At 38.9% G+C, this 19,973-nt stretch overlaps 1 protein-coding gene across 1 annotated transcript in view; it reads right to left on the bottom strand.

Moving 5' to 3' along the window:
- Positions 1-19,973, bottom strand: part of LOC138737386 (dynein axonemal heavy chain 8-like) — a 446,335-nt gene that overhangs the window by 52,482 nt on the left and 373,880 nt on the right. Inside the window, exons 32-38 of the mRNA XM_069888133.1 lie at positions 19,070-19,183; positions 12,314-12,376; positions 9,221-9,321; positions 7,150-7,287; positions 6,694-6,934; positions 2,585-2,784; positions 785-938 (exon numbers count right to left, since the gene is read on the bottom strand). Coding sequence (XP_069744234.1) covers positions 785-938; positions 2,585-2,784; positions 6,694-6,934; positions 7,150-7,287; positions 9,221-9,321; positions 12,314-12,376; positions 19,070-19,183 — 1,011 coding nt within the window. The remainder of the gene's footprint in view (positions 1-784; positions 939-2,584; positions 2,785-6,693; positions 6,935-7,149; positions 7,288-9,220; positions 9,322-12,313; positions 12,377-19,069; positions 19,184-19,973) is intronic.

Below are 19,973 nucleotides of genomic sequence, written 5' to 3'. Positions count from 1 at the left end.
CCACTTAAATTTATGGCCTCCTGTTTTAAAAAAGGGCTCTATTTACCTCATGGCAGAATCACAATTTCTTACAATGAACATGTCACGAAATTTGTTGTTTTGCAGCACTTTTACAGGTGCAAATATTGCAACGAATTATACTTTTAAAAAATAAATTAGTGCAAAAGAACAGAAAGTGAGGTCGTGTCTGATTCATAAATCTGATGGCAGAGGGGAAGAAACTGTTTTTGTACTATTGGTATTTGTCTTCAGGCTCTTGTACCTACTTTCTAATAGGTGTGAAGAGGGCATGGCCTGGATGGTGAGGGTCCTTGAGGCAAGAGGCTGCTTTCTTAAGACTTTATAAAGTCTATGAGGTCACTTCTTAACCTCCTATACAACAGGGAGAAAAGTCCTATCCAGCATCTCTTTATAATTCAAGTCGACCAATCCCAGTAACATTCTCATGAATCTTTTTTGCACCCTTTCCAGCTTATAGGCCTCCTGTCTACAATCTCCACCTCCACATCTTCAAAAGATATCCCTACAGTGGACTGATGACTGCAATGAAACAGATTTATGAACATCATAAAGCACTGCAACAGCACCTTTAAAAAAGTGCAACACCATCAAATTGAGTAGGTTTATATACATCAGCACAGCACCGTGGGCTGAAGGATCTGTACTGTGCTGTAATGATCTATTAAATTTTACTTTATGTTCCTTTAAAATTGATCTATTCTACAACTAGAATAATGTTCAGCCAATGTGAAGCTTGAGACCATCGATGTTAATTATATGTTACCTGTGGCAGTTGTTTGGCAATATCTCCTCCAATGAAGACAGCTTCGAGATAGATCCACAGATTTTGAACTAAAAGCCACTGTTCTATTGTAGTTGTGCATGCTGTCAGATTGTGCACCCATGTCTGAATATCTTTCTTATAGTAAGCATTATACCTGTTGGAGAAAATAATTCCACAAATAATAATATTCTTAAATGGTCTCTTTTTTTAAAGAACAATATACTATTTAGAGTATTAAATAGAATAAAATATAGATTGAAGCTGAAGGGACTTGTTCTGTAATTCTATAGTCCTGAAATCTTTTGGTTGAGTTATTCCAAATGGAAGTCCATTTGAAAAATTATAAAACTGTTTGGGAACATTTGAAAGTCATTTAATCAGGCACATGAACAGGCAGGGAATGGGAGGGGGAAGGAGGGAGAGGTGATGACCATATGCAGGTAGATGGATTAATTTAGAATGGCATCCTGGTCAGCACAGATATGATGGGACGAAGGACCTGTTCGATGTTTTAAATCAGTCGTTTTCAACCTTATTCTTTCCACTCACATACCACTTTTAGTAATCCCTATGCCATCAGAGCTCTGTGATTAGTAAGGGATTGCTTAAAGTGGTATGTGTATGGGAAGGGAAGGTTGAGAACCATTGCTCTAGACCCAATTGTTACCGAAATATTTGGCTTGAGAAAAATTGTTATTGGCCCATTTCCTTTAGAGTTATGAAACCGTGCACATAATGAGTCAATTAGGTGTGATTAAAAACAGTGGTTTTCAAACTTTTTCTTTCCACCCACCCTGAAGCAATCCCTTACTAATCAGAGAGAGCCTATGGCATTGAGAATACTTGAAGTGGCATGTGAGTGGAAAGAAAAAGGTTGAGAACCACTGTTTTAAATGCTCCAAATAAAAATCACTGAAGGGGTGAGATAGTGAATGTATGCATGATCTTAACATGGCAATTTCCATATTCCAATGAAAATTTGAAACCCTCACTCAAAGGGAAAAAACCTATCGGCTTCACTTTTCTGATTCTGCAGAAAAGTGAGCTGAAGATTGTGAATCAGTCAGACTCTCTCATATGAATACTGTATCATGAAGGAGAATCAGTTTGAGTGGAGCTAAGAAACAGCAAGCAGCATAAAACATTGGTATAAATTTATATGCCCTCAAACCATAGTAGCTATTGGAAGCATATGAAAGCCAAGAGAATGTAGCTGATAAATGCAACCCTATTCCTTCTTGCACGGCCATTAGCGACCGTTGGATTGTTTTGCCACCCACTTTTACTGGAGGGAATTCGCAGTTGCCAATTAACCCAACAGCTGGTGTTTGGGTGCAGGAGAAAATTGGAATACCTAAAGGAAACTCCTTTATTTCCTATAGATATATGACCTGCTGAGTTTCTCCAGCATTTTTGTGTACTCCATTAGTCACATGGAAAATGGGCAAACTCCCCACAGACAACATCCAAGGTCAGATTTACTGCTGGCTTGCTGTAACTGTGAGGTAGCATCATCAACTGTGCCACAGTGTTACCCCACCTGCAGCAATGACCTCATTACCCACTCTGACCCACAGAATTGGAGAAGAAAGTCATCCTTGATCCCATTTGAAAAAATGAAGTTATAAATTGGCCTGGTACACCCCTCAGTTCAAAGGAAACTAGGAAAGGACAAGAAATTCTGAATGTTCCTGTAATAGCCACATCCAGTGAACAGGAGCTGACAAATGTTGTCTCGATTAATATGCTAATATATTGGATACTATGCAAATGTAAATGTCTAAAAATGTTCGATGCTACCTGTTGCTGAGTAAAGAGTTCAAGATCATTAAACTGTCCTCCATCATTGTTACGGTTTCTGCGGTTTCCAGACCTTTGAGCAGCAGCTCTCCTCGATTCTTAAATGAAGAGAAACTCAGGACCTGACTGGTCCAGGTCTGCATCACCTGAGTCAACTTTGCCTCAATGTCCTTCTCCTTCACAGAGGATATGCAAATATCCTGAAAGACATTACAAAATAGAAGTTATATCAGCTGGTATCACTTTCTTTGGTAACACTGGTTAAACTAAATTCTTGATCAACTGAAGAATCATTGTGTAGTGGGCTAAGAGACTGCACAGGTGGACAGGCTGAATTGCTGCAACAGTCGACCATCCCAAGAGGCTACTAAGAAAAAAGCTCACATTTTACGCCACGTGCAAGCTGAAGGAACTCCCCCCTCCCTGGTTCCATGTGGCACGCCACCAGCCGAAGAGTGACGCAGTGACATGCTGACATCACTTCTGGAAGCCAGCTTATAGTGTGCATTCCCCACGGGGCGACATGGCAAATTCAAACAATAAAGTCAGTTTTTGGTTCATACTCGTACTGCGTAGCGCTGCCCCAGCAGTAGCTACAATTGATCCTTATGTCTCTGTGATTAAATTTTAGAAAGAGGTGAGAAGAGGAATCAGGTTTGGGAGGACTGGAAGTTTGTGTTTTCTCTCTACCTGGATAAATACATGGTATTTAATTTTCAAAAACAAATATCTATTAAATATGACACTGCATTAAGGAGATTGCTATATGCCAGATTGCTACAACATTTCTTTATAACTTATAGTTCCTTACAACAAAGTAAGAAGCTTTTCTGTCCATTGAGTCTATGCCAGCTCTCAGTGCAATCCCATCTATCCTATTTGTCCATTTATCTTTGCATAACCTATTCTCCCAAACATGTGCATCAACTACAATCCCAATACTCCTGCCCCACACCAGCATTAGGGTTATTTTAGTCTCTACTCAGGTATGATTTATCTGCAGTATTAACAATGAGGTCTGACATCAACTTGAGGATAATCATCTCATCTTCCATCAATACAGTCTTTGTACTCAATATCGAGTGCTATAGTACCAGTTAATTCATTTTCTCCTTTTAAATTTTGCTTTAGACATACAGTACTGCAATAGGCCAATTCAGCCCAAACTAATCTGTGCTGCCAAATTACACCCCATCAACCTATACCCCTGGTAGGTTTTAAATGGTAGGAGGAAACCAGAGGCCCAGAGAAAACCCACGCAGACACAGAAGAATGTACAAATCCTTACAGACAGCACAGGATTCAAACCCCAGTCCAGTCCTGATTGCTGGCACTCTAAAAGCATGGCCTTATTTCATTTTGAAGAACAAACCAGAAGGCTGAGGACAGGGTTAAACGGTCAGTTACTTTTGAGTGTGGATGAAAGAGGGACCTTGGGTCCAAATCTATAGATCTCTCAAGGTCGCCACACAGGTTGATAGGATAGTTAAGAAGGCCAATGGGATGTTGGGCTTCATTAATAGGGGGATTGAGTTCAGGAGTAGAGAGGTCATGGTGTAACTCTACACTTGGCCACACTTAGCGTATTGTGTCACCTCAATATAAAAAGGATTTGGAAGCTATGGAGAGGGTGCAGAGGAGATTTACCAGGATATTGCCTGGATTGGAAAATAAGCCTTAAGAGGCAAGGTTATCAGAACTGGGATTTTTCTCTTTGGTGTGTAAAAGGATGAGAGGAGACTTGATAGAGGTTCTAGAAGATTATGAGAGGCATAGATAGGGTGGACAGCAAGCACCTTTTTTTTCCCAGGGCGGGAATAGCAAACACTAGAAGACATATGTTACCAAGTGAAGGGAGGGAAGTTTAGGGGCGATATCAGGAGTAAGTTTTCTACAGAGGGAGTTGTAGGTGTCTGGAATGCCTTGCCAGGGATGAGGTGGAGGTTGAAACATTAAGGCCATTTAAGAGGCTCTAAGGCACGTGGATAGAAGAAAAATAGAGGGTTACAGAGTAAGGAAGGTTTATTTTTTAGGAATATATGAGTCGGCACAATATCAAGGGCTGAAGTGCTTGTACTGTGCTATAAAGTTCTATGCTCTATTAGCACAGGTTAGTTTTCCTCTGGGGCATCTTATCTATGATATTGTATCAATTTGTACGATCTCACATGTCGACAGTAACAGGGCTCTGCATTCTGCAGCTTATCCATACCTTAGCTTGTGTTCCTGTGGTAGAATCTCTCAAGAGTTCAGAAAGTTGAGGGGAGGGTGATGTAAATGCAAGAATGAAATGTGTCAGGATAGGATTAATGTAAAAATGGATCTTGATGGTCATCACAGACTAGTGGGGCTGAAGGACATATTTCATTGCTGCATCAGTCTCGGATTTTATGTATGCCATCACTAAAATGTATAACATTCTGAAGACGTAGAGAAGATCATTCTTCTTTTGGGAGAATCAAGAATGAGTGGTCACTTAAAATTATCTGGTCACCTTTTAAGAGGGAAATGAAGTGTTTTTTTTAATCTCTGTGGTTCTTTGGAAATATTTTCTTCAAAGAGCAGTGATAGAAGAATCTGAATATTTTTCAAGTACTTGATAAACAAACAGTTGAAAGTTTATGGGAAAGTGGAATTGTCATGACAACCTCATACCAGCCTTGAACTTACTCAGTAACAGAGCGAAGACCCACTGACCCTTGCTCCTCATTTCCCTCCACGTATGTACCTTTAAAATGACTTTAACATTCAAACTGAGGTTAAAATAAGGGATTCTGGTTTATTGTGATTTATCGATTCTTGGACAGGCTCATGCATAATTAGTGACAGTTTAATTCTAGCATTGTAACTGTCGGAGCAATTTAAAAGGGTAAGGCAAAGAGAGTGCAGAAGCTTGGCAGTAAAGCATTCAGATGATGGTAGGAGAGAAAGGAAGGTGAGAGAAAGTAAGGTCCAGTGCAGTGGTTCTCAACCTTTTTCTTTCCACTCACATCCCATTTTAAGTATTCCCTCCACCATCGGTACTCTGTGATTATTAAGGAATTGCTTAAGGTGGGATGTGGGTGGAAAGAAAAAGGTTGAAAACCACTGCTTTAATCGCACCTAACTGACTCATTTTGTGCACTGTTTCAGAACTCCAAAGGAAATGGGCCAAGGACAATTTTTCTCAAGCAAAATATTTCAGTAACAATTGGGTCTAGAGCAGTGATTCTCAACCTTCCCTTCCCACCCACATTCCACTTTAAGCAATCCCTTACTAATCAATTACTAAAGCAATTATGGCATAGGGATTGCTTAAAGTGGTATGTGAGTGAAAAGAAAAAGGATGAGAACCAGTGGGAGGCAGTGAGAGCACAGTGGAGAAATTATGGAGGTAGAAGAAGAGTGGCGAGCAAGGGAGAGAGCAGGGAAGGGATCTGCTAAGGTGGGATAGAGTGGATGAGAAATTAAATATGGTGAAGACCTGGAACTAGGACAACTAGAACAGGTGTTTTCTCTCTCTCTCTCTTTTCAAAGCCAGATTTTTTAAGTGTTATAAGCAATCTTTATGAAAACTTGTACATGTTGGGCTTTAATAAGTGTGACAGATATAAAGTAATGCTGGAAAGAAATCTTGACTTAATTGTCAGACAACTATGTGCAGTGAACTGGAATTCACTGACTGTGTGGCTGGCTCCTCCCTTGGCTCCACCCTCACCTACCCCAATAGAAACCATGGTTTTCCCAACTTACCTCAGATTTACCTGAGGACTATTATATCTACCAGCCATTGATTGTAAGCTGTTAAAAGCGTGTTTGTACTCCTCTCAAGCTTTCAACAAGAAGAAATCATGTCAGGAGCATAAAGGTAAGATGAAGCAATTCAGGGATGGAGGTGGGTACCATTTCACAATCATGTGATGGGTTTTCTCACATCTACACCATAGAAACACCTCTATCAGGCTGTTGTTCATTCAATATGACCATACCTACAAAACTTATACCATACTAAAGGATCTCATACAATATACATGACAAAAAGCTCATCATTATTACAACTTTCACATTATCCAATCCACAACTGCTCAAAATTATTTCTCTGCAAGTTTTGACTTAATACATCAACATGCCTCAATATCATCTTTAAACTGAAGCAGTGGAGCATCCATGACATTTTTCAGAGAGAATGATTCTGATGCCACATTAAATTTATGGCCTGTTATTGCTGATATCTGCTCCCAATGCCTAGGGTGTATTGATTTGCTCGACATCATTTCCAGGAGGGGACATGACTCGCTGAAATCATCAATTTTCTTCTTCAGATCCAAAAATGCCTGCCATTCCTTCAAACCTTTGGGCAGCCTTCGGCACCTAGAAATATATCATATAAAGGAATGGATTAGCCAATCGAAATTAATCCTCATCAGTAAACATATGAGCCACACAAATAAAAACAGAATATGCTGGGAACATTAAATATGATGAGGTCCAGCACCACCAAAGTGCAGAGCATGCAGGCCAAAATGTACTTCCCTCTTTTAGTGGTTCAGAATTAGTTAGCTAAAAAGATGGTGTAGGTCAGTTACCTGTTCTGAAACTCCAAGAGCTCGGCATTAACTTTCTCAATGTCCAACTCACTCCACAGAAAGTCATAGTAACCATTAATTTTATTCATCACTGTATCGTAGAGAGTGTACAATTTCTGCAAAAGCCCCAGTTCCTTTCTGAGAATTAAACAAGAAGTTAACATTTCAACCTTTCTTCCAATGTCAAATCTATGAACAGTTGTGGAGTCATGGAGTCAATCCTGTTCAATTATTTAACTTAAAATTACTTAAGAGGGTTACTAAATTTTTCAGATTCAGATAATTTCCTCATAACTTTCCAGCACCAAATGTGCTCTGGCTGGTTAAATCATCAAATGATTGCAACACCTAGTGTTGATAATTCATTAGGCAGAGCCTGCAGACATCCCTCAATGAAATTGTATTCCAGACCCTCCTAGAGACCAGTCCCTTGCCAAGTCACCATGTCTCTTCAAATGAATGATATTCACAACTTGGGCAAGATTAATGCCACTTCACTGGTGCATAATTAACCATGTGTGTTTTGCCCTGAAGTTCAAAATGCCACATTTGATTGGGTAATCAGTGATAATCACAAGATGCTTGAGATGTAAATTTAAATTTTAAATTTGCAAGTACAGCATAGTAACAGGCTCTTCTGGCCCACAAGCCCATACTCCCCAACTACACCAATTAACATACCCATACATTTTTGATGGGTGAGAGGAAAATGGAGCATCCTGAGGAAACCCATGCAGATACAGGGAGAATGTATGAACTCTTTACAGCGCTGGAATCAAACCGGGGTCGCTGGCATGATAGTAGCATTGTGCTCATTGCTATTCTATCCATGCTGTCATGTAGAGAAGTACTAAGGGCTGAACATTTGTATATCAGTGAACATTTGCCATGAAAGCTCCAAGTAAGTTCCAGTACTTGCTTGTTAACAAATGCATTTTTCTTTAGATCAGGATACCCAAATTGTACATAGTATTCCAGATGCGATCTCACTCTGGCTTTATATAATTGTACTCGGGAATCAATGCACAGCACAGAAATTTCCTCATGTACTTCATTCCATTGCAATCAAAGCCATTACATGTTTTGCAACTAGCTTGCTCTTCCTACATGATGGCTTCTGGTCAGATGTAGAGGTCCCTTTGAATATAAACAATGACTTACCATTTGAAAAATAATCAGCATAATTCCACAGATCCCACTTCACCCTCACCATAAACCTACAGCTTCTCATTTTCCACTCCTCTTCCTTGGAGAAAAGACTGTAACTATTTACCTAGTTATCCTTCATGCTTTAACAGTATCAATGAGTGGGCTCATTGAAAAAGTAACCCAACTAGTTTCTATCCTTGTTCCTATTTGTAATTTCTTCTAATTTCTACAAGGTATGGATTCAAGATATTTCAATTATTAACAGCATATCTATCATGCACCAAATAATCAATAGGCACTCCTTCATTTATAATTGTAATTGGGACCAAAGGATTGGTCGTACATCAAAAGTCAGAATTTTGCCCATGTGTATGGAGTACTGAAGTCTTAAAGCAAATTTTTTAAATCAAATGTTGAATTTGACAAACTATAACAGGGATACAGGGCACGAAAGAGCCAAAATGTGGATATTTACTTTGTTCGTTGGCTTCCAGAGATCCATAGGCTGGGCGCAGCTATCTTGATTCCTGTGTGCATGCGCGAGTCTTTGGATGGCGCATGCGTGATGGGATTGTGTACTGGTGTTCAGTTGGTGCGTGAGTGATGGATTTGGGTACTGGAGTTTGGTTGGCACATGACAACATTGAATTCACACCCTTAACTCTTGCGTATGCGTCAACCGAAGACTAGCGCATGGGGACCAGAATCAAGATGGCCTTGCCCACCCTATGGATCCCGTGATGCTGACTAACAAAATAAGTACGCACATTTTGGCTCTTACATGCCCTGTTATAACCAAGTAAATTTTATTTTTATGACATATTTTTTAAAATTTTGGTCATATGTACGGATAGATATAAGTCTCATAGGTTGCAAGATGGAGTACCTGTATCAGTCTTTTCTTTAGTGAAATTCAACTTACTTATTTTTCTGTAGTATTTCATAATCTTGAATTGGCAATCCAAATAAACGCTCTCCTGATGAATATGTCCCAAACTTGCCCCATAACTCATCAAACCAACTCTGAAACAAATCAATTTATATATAGGTCATTAATTATTTTAATGATCTTTTGTATTATTTATGGGTTATAATTCCTATTCTTTCACCCCCCCCCCCATGGACTTTCAGAAGCACTTCATGATGTGCAGAGGTGCTTCATGATATCCAAGAACAAAGCACATTGCTTTCAATTTTAAGTAGAACATTTTACTATTCAAATAAATTATTTGAATGAAGACACCAAAGATGTGGTTGCTAAATCTGTTGGTGACGCAGATAGGTAGGTTATTATATCGCTATAGACTACAATGAGATTATTGAAAATCAAAAAACTGTGGATGATGGAAACGTGAAGGGAGAGAGCAGTGGTTCTCAACCTTTTTTCTTTCCACTCACGTACCACTTTAAGTAATCCCTATGCCATAATTGCTCTGTGATTAGTAAGGGATTGCTTAAGGTGATGTGTGAGTGGGAAGGGAAGGTTGAGAATCACTGCTCTACACCCAATTGTTACTGAAATATTTTGCTGGAGAAAAATTGTCATTGGCCCATTTCCTTTGGAATTCTGAAACCCTGCGCATAACGAGTCAATTAGGGACGATTAAAACAGTGGGTTTCAACCTTTTTCTTTCTACATACCACCTTTAGCAATCCCTTACTAATCTCAGAGCACCTATGACATAGGAAATACTTAAAGTGGTATGTGAGAGGAAAGAAAAAGGTTGAGAACCACTGGGATAGAGGTAGGTTAAATGAGTGGGTGACAATCTGACAAATAACCATATAATCATATAACCACTTACAGCACAGAACAGGCCAGTTCGGCCCTACTAGTCCATGCGTAGCAAATCCCCACCCAAATCTTGGAAATATTATTTTCATATCTAATAAAATCATCTAAATGTTGAGAGATTGCAGAGCTCTGAGTTGTAGATGGATTTAATGTCCATGTTCATGATTTGCAAAATGATAATACACAGCTAAACAGCTCAAACAACAGAATATGATCTTCATACATTTCAGAGGCCACTAACCTGAATAACAACCCTCCACAACCATCCTCTGACTTGTACCATCAAGCCCGGCAGCAACTGTACTGCTGATGAGATCACAGGTCACATTGCATGTATTTTCTCCAGTACTGGTACAAATATTTGGAGTATGTGGGATCATTTGGTGTATTGTCATTTGGTATATTATCAAGGATATGGGAATGAGACTTCAATTAAAGAATGCACTATCGTATTGATGTCCTACATCAATTTCCCAGCCAGTATAATGTTAAGTAATTCACTGGGAATTCCATCATTGCTTATAGCCTTTTCACAGTCACTTATGACCTGCATGTTGCAATTAATGCTGTACAACTGTTTCAAGCCATTCACAACATGGGAATTGATCTAATTAGTTTATCACATGGGGAAACACTGGGTAGTGTTGTGTCCCACTTTTCCTGTACTGTCCCTCAACATCACAGCAACCATCACAGCCATGGACAGTGCTCTTTCAACAGTGATTCACCAAGTAACACTGAGTGTGGCAACAATGCAACATGTGGAAGCTCTGCAATGAGGCTGCATTCAGTACATGAATTCATGTGCCAAATGCTTAGACTACTTTTCAAATATTCTGGTCAATTTCCCTATTATTTTAGGACAATAGCAGTTTACGCTGCACATTTAGCCCACCAGAGATTTTTAGGTGACTGCATCAATGATTTCCCAAATTTCACCGAGATCCTGCCAGAGATGTAGATCTTGAAATATTCAGCCATACATTCCAAGAATTTTGCAAACTTTTCAATAAAGTACAACAATTTAATTAAAGTAACATGCAAGAAAAAGTAATTTCACACCGTCAAATATATGTGCTACAAAAATTAATATTCTGAAAATGATGGGCAATTTATTTCCATTTCTGATCTGACTGAAATAGATACATCTTGTCACTAACCCAGTTTCTTAAAACAGTCACAGAACGGAAGAGAATCATAGAAACATACTGCATAGCTATTCAGGACAACCTTTATTTCACATAACCTCAAGTACTTGTCCAAATGCTTCTTACATTTTGTAATTGTATCTGCATCAACTACATCCTCTAACAGTTCATTTGGGATATTCACCACCTTCTGTGCAAAAATTTACTTACTTAAATTTCTTCTCTCTCACCTTAAACCTGAGCCTTTAAGTTCAAGACATTACTGCCCTGGGAAAAAAGATTCTACCCCTGACAACTTTACAAACCTTGTAACGTCACCCCTCCTACATTCTAGAAGGAATAAACCCAGACTATCCTGATAAGTAAAGCACTCTATTCCAGATTACTCCCCTGAGATATTTTTCTGCACTCTTTCGAATGCTACCACATCCTTGCTGTAGTGTAATATCAGAACTGCACACAATACAAGTGTGGTCTCACTAATGTAATGTATAACTGTAACATGACTTCACAATTCTTTTACTCAATGTCTTGGCCTAAGAAAGCAAGCAAAACAAATGTATTTTTCACTGTCCTTTTCACCTGTGTCCCTATTTTCAGGAGCTATGAGCTTGTATTCCAAGATCCCTCTGCACATCAACAATGTTGACGTTGCTGCCATTAACTGTCCATATGTTAGTATCTGATATCCAAAAATGCATTACCTTAACACTTGTCTGAATTAAATTCCATCTACCACTGCTCTGCCCAACTTTCCAGCTGATTTATGTTCCAGCTATTTATGTTCTTTATTATATCTGAATCCACCAATTTCCATGTCATCTGTAAACTTACTGATGATATGGTCAAAAGAGCCATTAGATTCATAACTGAGAAATCTGTGCTGTTAATAAGGGCAGAAAAAGGAGTATGACGTCAAATCCTCCAAGCAAAGCTAGCATTAGTAAACAGAAAAATATGGAAAATTAATCTTAACAAAGGAAAATATCGGAGTGTAACATATCTGCATACACTAATGACTGGAATCTTTCTTGATGTTTAATTACTCTTATCCTATCATATTTAATAATACCTGAAAGATTTGCAATCTGGTACTTGCTTCTGCAGGTTGAATGCCTGGTACCATTGGACCTTCCTACAACAACAGAATGGAACATGCTTAAAGAAATATCTATTTATACATGCATAGGATAATACAGACCTCAACATAAAATTCAACAATCAAGGAACATTAACAGAAATAGGATTAAAGGGAAGCTCATTTGCTCTTAAAACCTTATTTTACAATCCAATAACAGTGATTTAAACATTATTCATACCCATTTCAAATTACAGGTTGATTGTCAAAGGTTTATTAAGATAAATGGAGAATATGATCTTCATCCATTTTTGAAACTAAAAGCAAAATAACCACATAAGAACACAAGAAACAGCAATGGAAGCAAGTCATTAAGACACACAGCACAGAAACTGGCCTTTTGGACCATCAAGTGCACATCTTATTTTCTACCACTTTATCTGTAGCTTTCTTGGCAATTTAGATCACAATATCATAAGATAAAGGAACAGAAGTAGGCCACTTGGCAAGTCTGTTCTGCAACTCTACCCTAAGCTGAACTATACTCACACCTAGTTCCAACTGCCAGCTTTTTCCCATAGTCCTGAGGCCCTGACCAATTAGATTCTTATCAATCTCCTGCCTAAACTCTCCCAATGATTAGGCCTCCACTGCTGTATGCAGCAATGAGTTCCACAAATCCACGACTTGTGACTAAAGAAGTTTTTTCTCATCTCTGTTTTAAATGGAAAACTAATTTTAAGACTATGCCCTCTTGTCCTTGATTCACCCACCAAGGAGAACATCTTACCTACATCCTCTGTCAAAACCTTTCAAAATTTGAAACGTCTCTACGAGATCCCCTCTCATTCTTCTATACGCCAATGAATACAATTCAGGAGCTGCCAAAAAGTCCTCATACTTTAGCCCCATGCATTCCAGGAATCATCCTAGTAAATCTCCTCTGCACCCTCTCCTACAACATCACATCCTTTCTAAGATAGGGGGCCCAAAGCTACACACACTACTCCAAATGACGTCTCACCAGTGCCCCATCCAGCATTATCAACACCTCTTTACTCTTCTACAATATTCCTCTTGAAATTAATGCCAACATAGCATTTGCATTCTTCACTACAATCCAATCTGGTCATTAACTTTTAGGTTTCTCTGCACGAGAGGACACCCAGGTCTCTGCACTTCTGAGGTTTGAATTTTATCCCCATCCAATAGTACTCTGCCTGTTTATTTCCTCTGCCAAAATGTAGAATCATACATTTCTCAACATTGTATCTCATCTGTCATTTTATTGCCCAGTCCCCTAAGCTGTCTATATCCTTCTACAACTTTTCGGTTTCTTCAACACTTCCTGTTCCTCCACCTATCTTGGTGTCATCTGCAAATCTGGCCACAAAACAATTCAATCCACAATTCAAGTCATTAATATAAATTGTAAACAGCAGCAGGCCCCAAGACCGACCCCTGCAGAACATTGCTTGTTACAGGCAGCCAACCTGAACAAGATCCCTATATTTCAACACTGTTTCCTGCCTATCAGCCAATTTTATATCCAATCTAATAACATCCCTGTAATTCCATGGGCTCTCGTCTTATTAAGAAGCCTCACATGCAGCACCTTATCAAAAGCCTTCTGAAAATCCCAATATACAACATCTACAGCCTCCCCTTTGTCTATCCTACCTGAGAATTCTTCAAACAAATTCTAATAGGTTGATCAGGCAGGATCTACCCTTCAAAAAACCATGCTGACTTGGACCTAGCCTGTCATGCATCTCTAGGTATTTCATAACCACGTCTTTGAGGATCGACTCTAATACCTTTCCAAATTACCGACATCAGATTAGTAGCCCTATAGTTTCTTTTATCTGTCTCCCACCTTTCTTAAACAGCAGAACCACATTTGCAACCTTCCAATTCTCTGAAATCATGCCAGAGTCTTTTGACTTCTGGAAAATCATCACCAATGGGTCCATAATCTCCAAAGCTACCTTTTTTAGAACCCATGAGTGCACCTCATCTGGTCCAGGAGATTCATCAATCTTTAATCCATTCAGCTTGCCTAGCACTATCTCCTAACTGCATCTAATTCTACTCCCTGAAACCTTTGTCTGTCAGGTATATTGGTAATATCTTACACATTGAAGACTGGCGTATAATATTGATTAAGTTCCTCTGCCATCTCTTTATTACCCATTTTAACTTCCCCAGCATCATTTTCAATTAGTCCTATGTCTATGCGTGTCTCTCTTTTATTCTTTGTATTTAAAAAAAATTAGTATCCTTTTTTATATTGTTTGCCAATCTCCTTTCATAATTCATCTTTTCTTTCCTAATGACTTTCTTTGTCTCTTTCTGTAAGTTTCTAAAAGATTCCCAGTGCTCTGTTTTCCCACTAAATCTTTATGCCCTCCCCTTTGTTTTTATCTTAGCCTTCACCTCCTTTGTTAGCCACATTGGTGCCATCTTTCCATCGACAAATTTCATTTTCCTTGGAATATATCTATCCTGCATATTTTTATTACTCGCAATAATAGCTTCCAGTTCTGCTCTGCTGTCCCTCCAACTATATTACTTTTCCAGTCAACTTGAGCCAGTTCCTTTCTCATGCCACTGTAATTTCCTTTATTCCACTGAAAAATTGATACACCCGTTAACTCTTTTCCTTTTCAAATTTGAAACTAAATTCAACCACTTTTTCCTAGAGGCTCTATATCTTTAAAAATACCTTTAATTCCATAATGATCTCAGATTAATTGAGGATCCCCTGCTGGGCTTATCAACAAGCTGTTCAAAAACGCCATCTCTTAGGCTTTCTACAAACCCTCTCTCCTGGGATCCAGTAATTTCCTGCCCTCCCAATTCCCTGTCATGTTAAAATCCCCCATAATTAATTTAAAGTTATCCTTGTGACATGTCCTTTCTTCTTCCAGCTGTAACTCATAGTTCACTTCTCACATAGACTTAAGTATCTAGGCAAACACTTAAATTTCCAAGAGAGCTACAGGTGAGGTGGTCGAGGTTTGGATTGTCCTGTTGTTTAAAAAAGGCTGCAAAAGTAAACCAGGAGCTTGACATCAGTAGTGAGTAACTCAATGGAGGATGTTCTGAGAGATGGGATATACAAGTATTTGGACAGCCAAGGGGTGATTAAGCATAGTAGGCATGACTTTGAATGTGGTAGATCGTATTTAATGAATCTTATGGAGTTTTATGAGGAGGTTACCAAGAATGTAGATGAAAGATGGTGGATGGTGTCTACATGGATATTAGAAGTATCAGAAGTATCCATGGAGAGGTTGTAAAATGGACCACAAAATGGATTCAAAATTGGCTGAATGGGAGAAGTCAGAGAGTGGTAGTGGATGATTGCTTCTCAGATTGGAGGCCTGTGACGAATGGTGTGCCAAAAATATTTAAAAAAATAAAATTATCAGTGCGGGGACCATTGTTGTTTGTTGTCTATCTCAATGATCTGGATGATAATGTAGGAAATTCAATAAGCAAGTTTGCTGATGACACTAAGATTAGAGACATTGTGGACATTGAGGAAGGATTTCATAAGGATTGCAGAGGGATCTGGACCAACTGGAAAAATTGGCCAGAAAATGGCAGATGGAATTTAATGCAGACAAGTGTTGCATTTTGGAAGGACAAACCAAGGTTGGGCATACGTGGTAAATGGTAGGGCACTGAGGATGTGGAGGAACAAAGAGATCTGGGAATACAGATACATAATTCCCTAAAAGTGGTGTCACAGGTAGACAGGGTTATAAAGAAAGCTTTTGGCATTTGGCCTTCATAAATCAAAGTACAGGAGATGCGATGTTATGGTGAGGTGGTATAAGACATTAGTGAGGCCAGATTTGGAGTTCTGGTTGCCAAACTACAGGAAGGATATCAGTAAGATCGAAAGAGTGCAGAGAAGATTTACTAGGATGTTGCCAGGTTTTCAGGAGTTGAGTACAGGGAAAGATTAAACAGGTTAGGACCTTATTCCTTAGAGTGTAGAAGAATGAGGGGAGATTTGATAGAGGTTTACAGTATTATGAGGGGTTTGTACAGAGTAAATGCAAATAGGCTCTTTCCACTGAGATTAGGAGAGATAAATACATGGCTTTATGTTGAAAGGTGAAAGGTTTAGGGGAACATTAGGGAGAAACCACTTCACTCAGAGAGTGGTGGAAGTTTGGAACAAGTTGCCATCTGACGTGGTAAATGTGGGCTCTAAAATTTGAAGAATAAATTAGATAGATACATGGATGGGAGAAGTCTGGAGGGTTATGGAATAGGTGCAAGTTAGTGGGACTAGCGGAATGATGATTTGGCAGAGACTAAAAGGGCCAAATGGTGTGTTTTCTGTACTGTAGTTCTCTATGGTTTCTATGTTTTGTGTATACTTGCCTCTACCACCAATCAGGTAGCATGAATCAGCCACTATATTTTCAAATCATTTTTACCTTTGTCCTGACCCAAAATTTCCTAAGGAGGTTGAGGCGGGCAAGGCTACCGGCCTCTTCTTGACAACCTATTACAGAGGCACAATTGAAAGTGTCCAGTCTGGCTGCATCATTGTGTGGTATGATAGCTGCAAACAATCAGTCTGTACAGAGGATCATCAAAACAACTGACAGGATCACTGGGGTCACTTTTACCTCTATACTGAACATTTACTAGAAGCATTGACTAAAGAAGGCTCAAGGAATTATAGAAGGCTCTTTCCATCTAGCGCACCCACAACCATCAAGATGAAGGTACAGGAGCATCAATATAAGGACTGCAGGCTGCTAGAGAATAGCTTCCCAGAAGCTGTGAAACTAACAGACAGTATTCTGTAACGATCATCCCAAATATTGTGCGTGTGTGTATCTACACATTTACACTATACCTACACCATTTTATGTTTTTATATTTTCATTATTCATGTGACCTTTATGTACTTTGTATTGTGTGTTTTTGGGCTTTTACGAGCCCAGAGGACCCCAAAACTCAGCAGCAATAGATATTCATCAAGACAAATGGTTACTTAAATAAATGTTGCTTTTAATTATCTTTAAACATGAAAACAGGATCAAACTTTAAACTTATTACTATTAACTTAACCCCCCTTCTAATTCTAAGCGTACATGTATGTAATGTGTGTGTTTAGTTCAGAAAAGGTCTTTGATTCACAGTCCAATCTCACTTCTCACTCCTCTATGTTCACTGGTATCAGGCAATTCTTATACTGTGCACAAAATTTAACATTTATGAAGTTCACCAGGCTTTGGTGCTTGAAAGGTAAATGGTTACCACTCAGGAAGGTTCTTGGTCGATTTTCAGAGAGAGAGATTTGTTGTTTGCTGGACACAAACTAATTTCTTCAAATCAGCCACATCAGTGCCTTGCCGAAGAAGATTGCCCCATCAGTGATTTCCCTGATGATAACCTCTTTCTTTCAGGTCACCACAGAATTTTTTTTATATCCCTTAATTCAGGTGAAACATTATACAGCCAGCCATCTCCTCCTGTATGGACCACAAGGGCTTTGACCAGGCTGAACTAAGAACTCACAACCCATCTTCAAAATGGGGTTTTTCCACAAGCTCGTCAGCTTGTCCTGTTCCAGTCCCAGCTGCTGTTGCTGAACTGTAGAACTGTAGAACTGAATTTTTTTCTCTCTCTCTCTCCCTCCTTCTCTCTCTGAGAAAAAGTCTGTTTTTTCTCTCTCTGCATGCCAAACCACATGACCCTCCTAGAACAGCAAACTGCACTCAGACAGCCTGCAGCTCTGGACCTAATCCTTCATCTGTTGCTTTTCGAAACAACAATCCATTACTGAAGTCCCTTGGGCACTCTTCAAAGTTTTTGCAAAGGTACTCGGAGCTGGGACTGTCTGTCTTGACCAGAGCTCCAGTCTTTTAAATGAGATCTGTTTTGAAATGTTTGTATGTGACTTACACTAAAAAGACCTGCCACAATTTATCTCCTTTAAAACATATCTACATACAATACAAAATACAACATTATCTGTCACAGTGCAGAGCATGGACCAGAGGTTGTAGCATGTAAACAATCAGGAATTAATAAACTTGTAAATGTTGACTGACCATTTCTAGCCATGGATGCTATCTGGTGCACTGAGTTCTTCCATCAGATCATTATTTGCTCAAGATTCTAGCACTACAGTCTTCATGCTTCTTGATTGTGCTTCTACTCCACTGCAAATTCTCAAGGTATACTTATTTTGAAGATTTCCTCCCCTCTCCAGAGGGAAGCTCTCTTACATTGCTCACCTTCTGCATTTTCAACTGCCATCTAACTTTACTTTTTCCTTTTTTTAAAAAAAATTGTGGTCTTAATAAAGAATCCCGACCCAAAACATTGACTGACCATTTCTATCCATGGTCTGTCTGACCCATTAATTTCCTCCAGCACTTCATGTTTTGCTGAAGATTTGAATATTTCCATCAGGGTTCAGGAATCTCCACCCTTGTATTCTATTTAATTCTGATTTTGTAAACAAAGCAACAGTGAAATAGTAACTATTATGACAACTATTTTAGACAGAGGTTTATGAATAATTTATATTTGATGAGACAGACAGTGGTTTTATTTTAATGCTTCCAAATTCAAGAAATTACATGCATGCTCGTAACTGATTCATGTGAAGGATTTATTGTAAAGTTCAAAACTTGGAACTTGAGCACATGGACTATATTGATCTTTTACTGCCCTCTACATCTGATGAAATATCCTCAAATAAATTATTACCTTTTCATACTGTCGTCCATATTTGAGCACTTCCTTCTGGAAAAGATCCACTGACTCCAGCAGGGCTGCTTTAAACTTGGGCTGAACTTGTACCAATTCATCTTGGACATTTTTCTGTTCAAACAAGCAATTATACCACAAAGTAAGGCAACTGGTGGCATTATGCAGCTTGGTCTTGTGTAATCTTGAAGACAGTTACCGGGTAATTATTTGATCTAGCTAGTCAAGATCAAGAAAACTGTAAAAGTCAGAAAGACTGAATAGAAATGCTTACAAATCAACAAAACTAAGAAAACTCATAGCTACATAGTATTCTGCTTTTAAAACTCAGTTCTGCCCAAGTCAGTAGGACTGAATTTCCAGAAAAGAGCATAATGTATAGAAATACTATGTCGCATGTTGAGCACAAATTATTCAATCCTAATTCTTGCCCCCAAACCACACAAAATGAAGGGACAACCATGAAAGATATACAGCCAAGTTACGTATGGATAATTGAATCATAGGACAAGGTCCATCTAGTCTGTGCCAAACAATTTTTCAGATTCATCCCATCGACCACCACCCAGCCAGCAGCCCTCCAAATTTTTCTTAAAGTTAAATTGGTCACATTGACACAAAATTTAGGAATCTAGTGTTAGCAGCAGGTTAGCACTAGATTCCTAGTATTCATGTAACACCAGGTTTGGTTCCATCAGCAGGTTGCTGTTGTTTTCAAGAATAGGTTTGATGCGTTCAGAGACAATCAAGGATGGACACATGTTATCAACAAACAGTAGGCTTTATTTACACACAGGGGAATTCACAAGAGCATACGCTCACAGAGATCAATCCTGAATAATACACAAATTACTATATATTGGGTACCAATAAATCACTACTACACCTTCCCAGCGTGATTGGA

Source organism: Narcine bancroftii, chromosome 6 (genome assembly GCF_036971445.1).
Source record: "Narcine bancroftii isolate sNarBan1 chromosome 6, sNarBan1.hap1, whole genome shotgun sequence".
Classification (NCBI taxonomy): Eukaryota; Metazoa; Chordata; class Chondrichthyes; order Torpediniformes; family Narcinidae; genus Narcine; species Narcine bancroftii.
The sequence above is the reverse complement of the archived record's forward strand: the minus strand, read 5'-3'. Positions and strand labels throughout refer to the sequence as shown.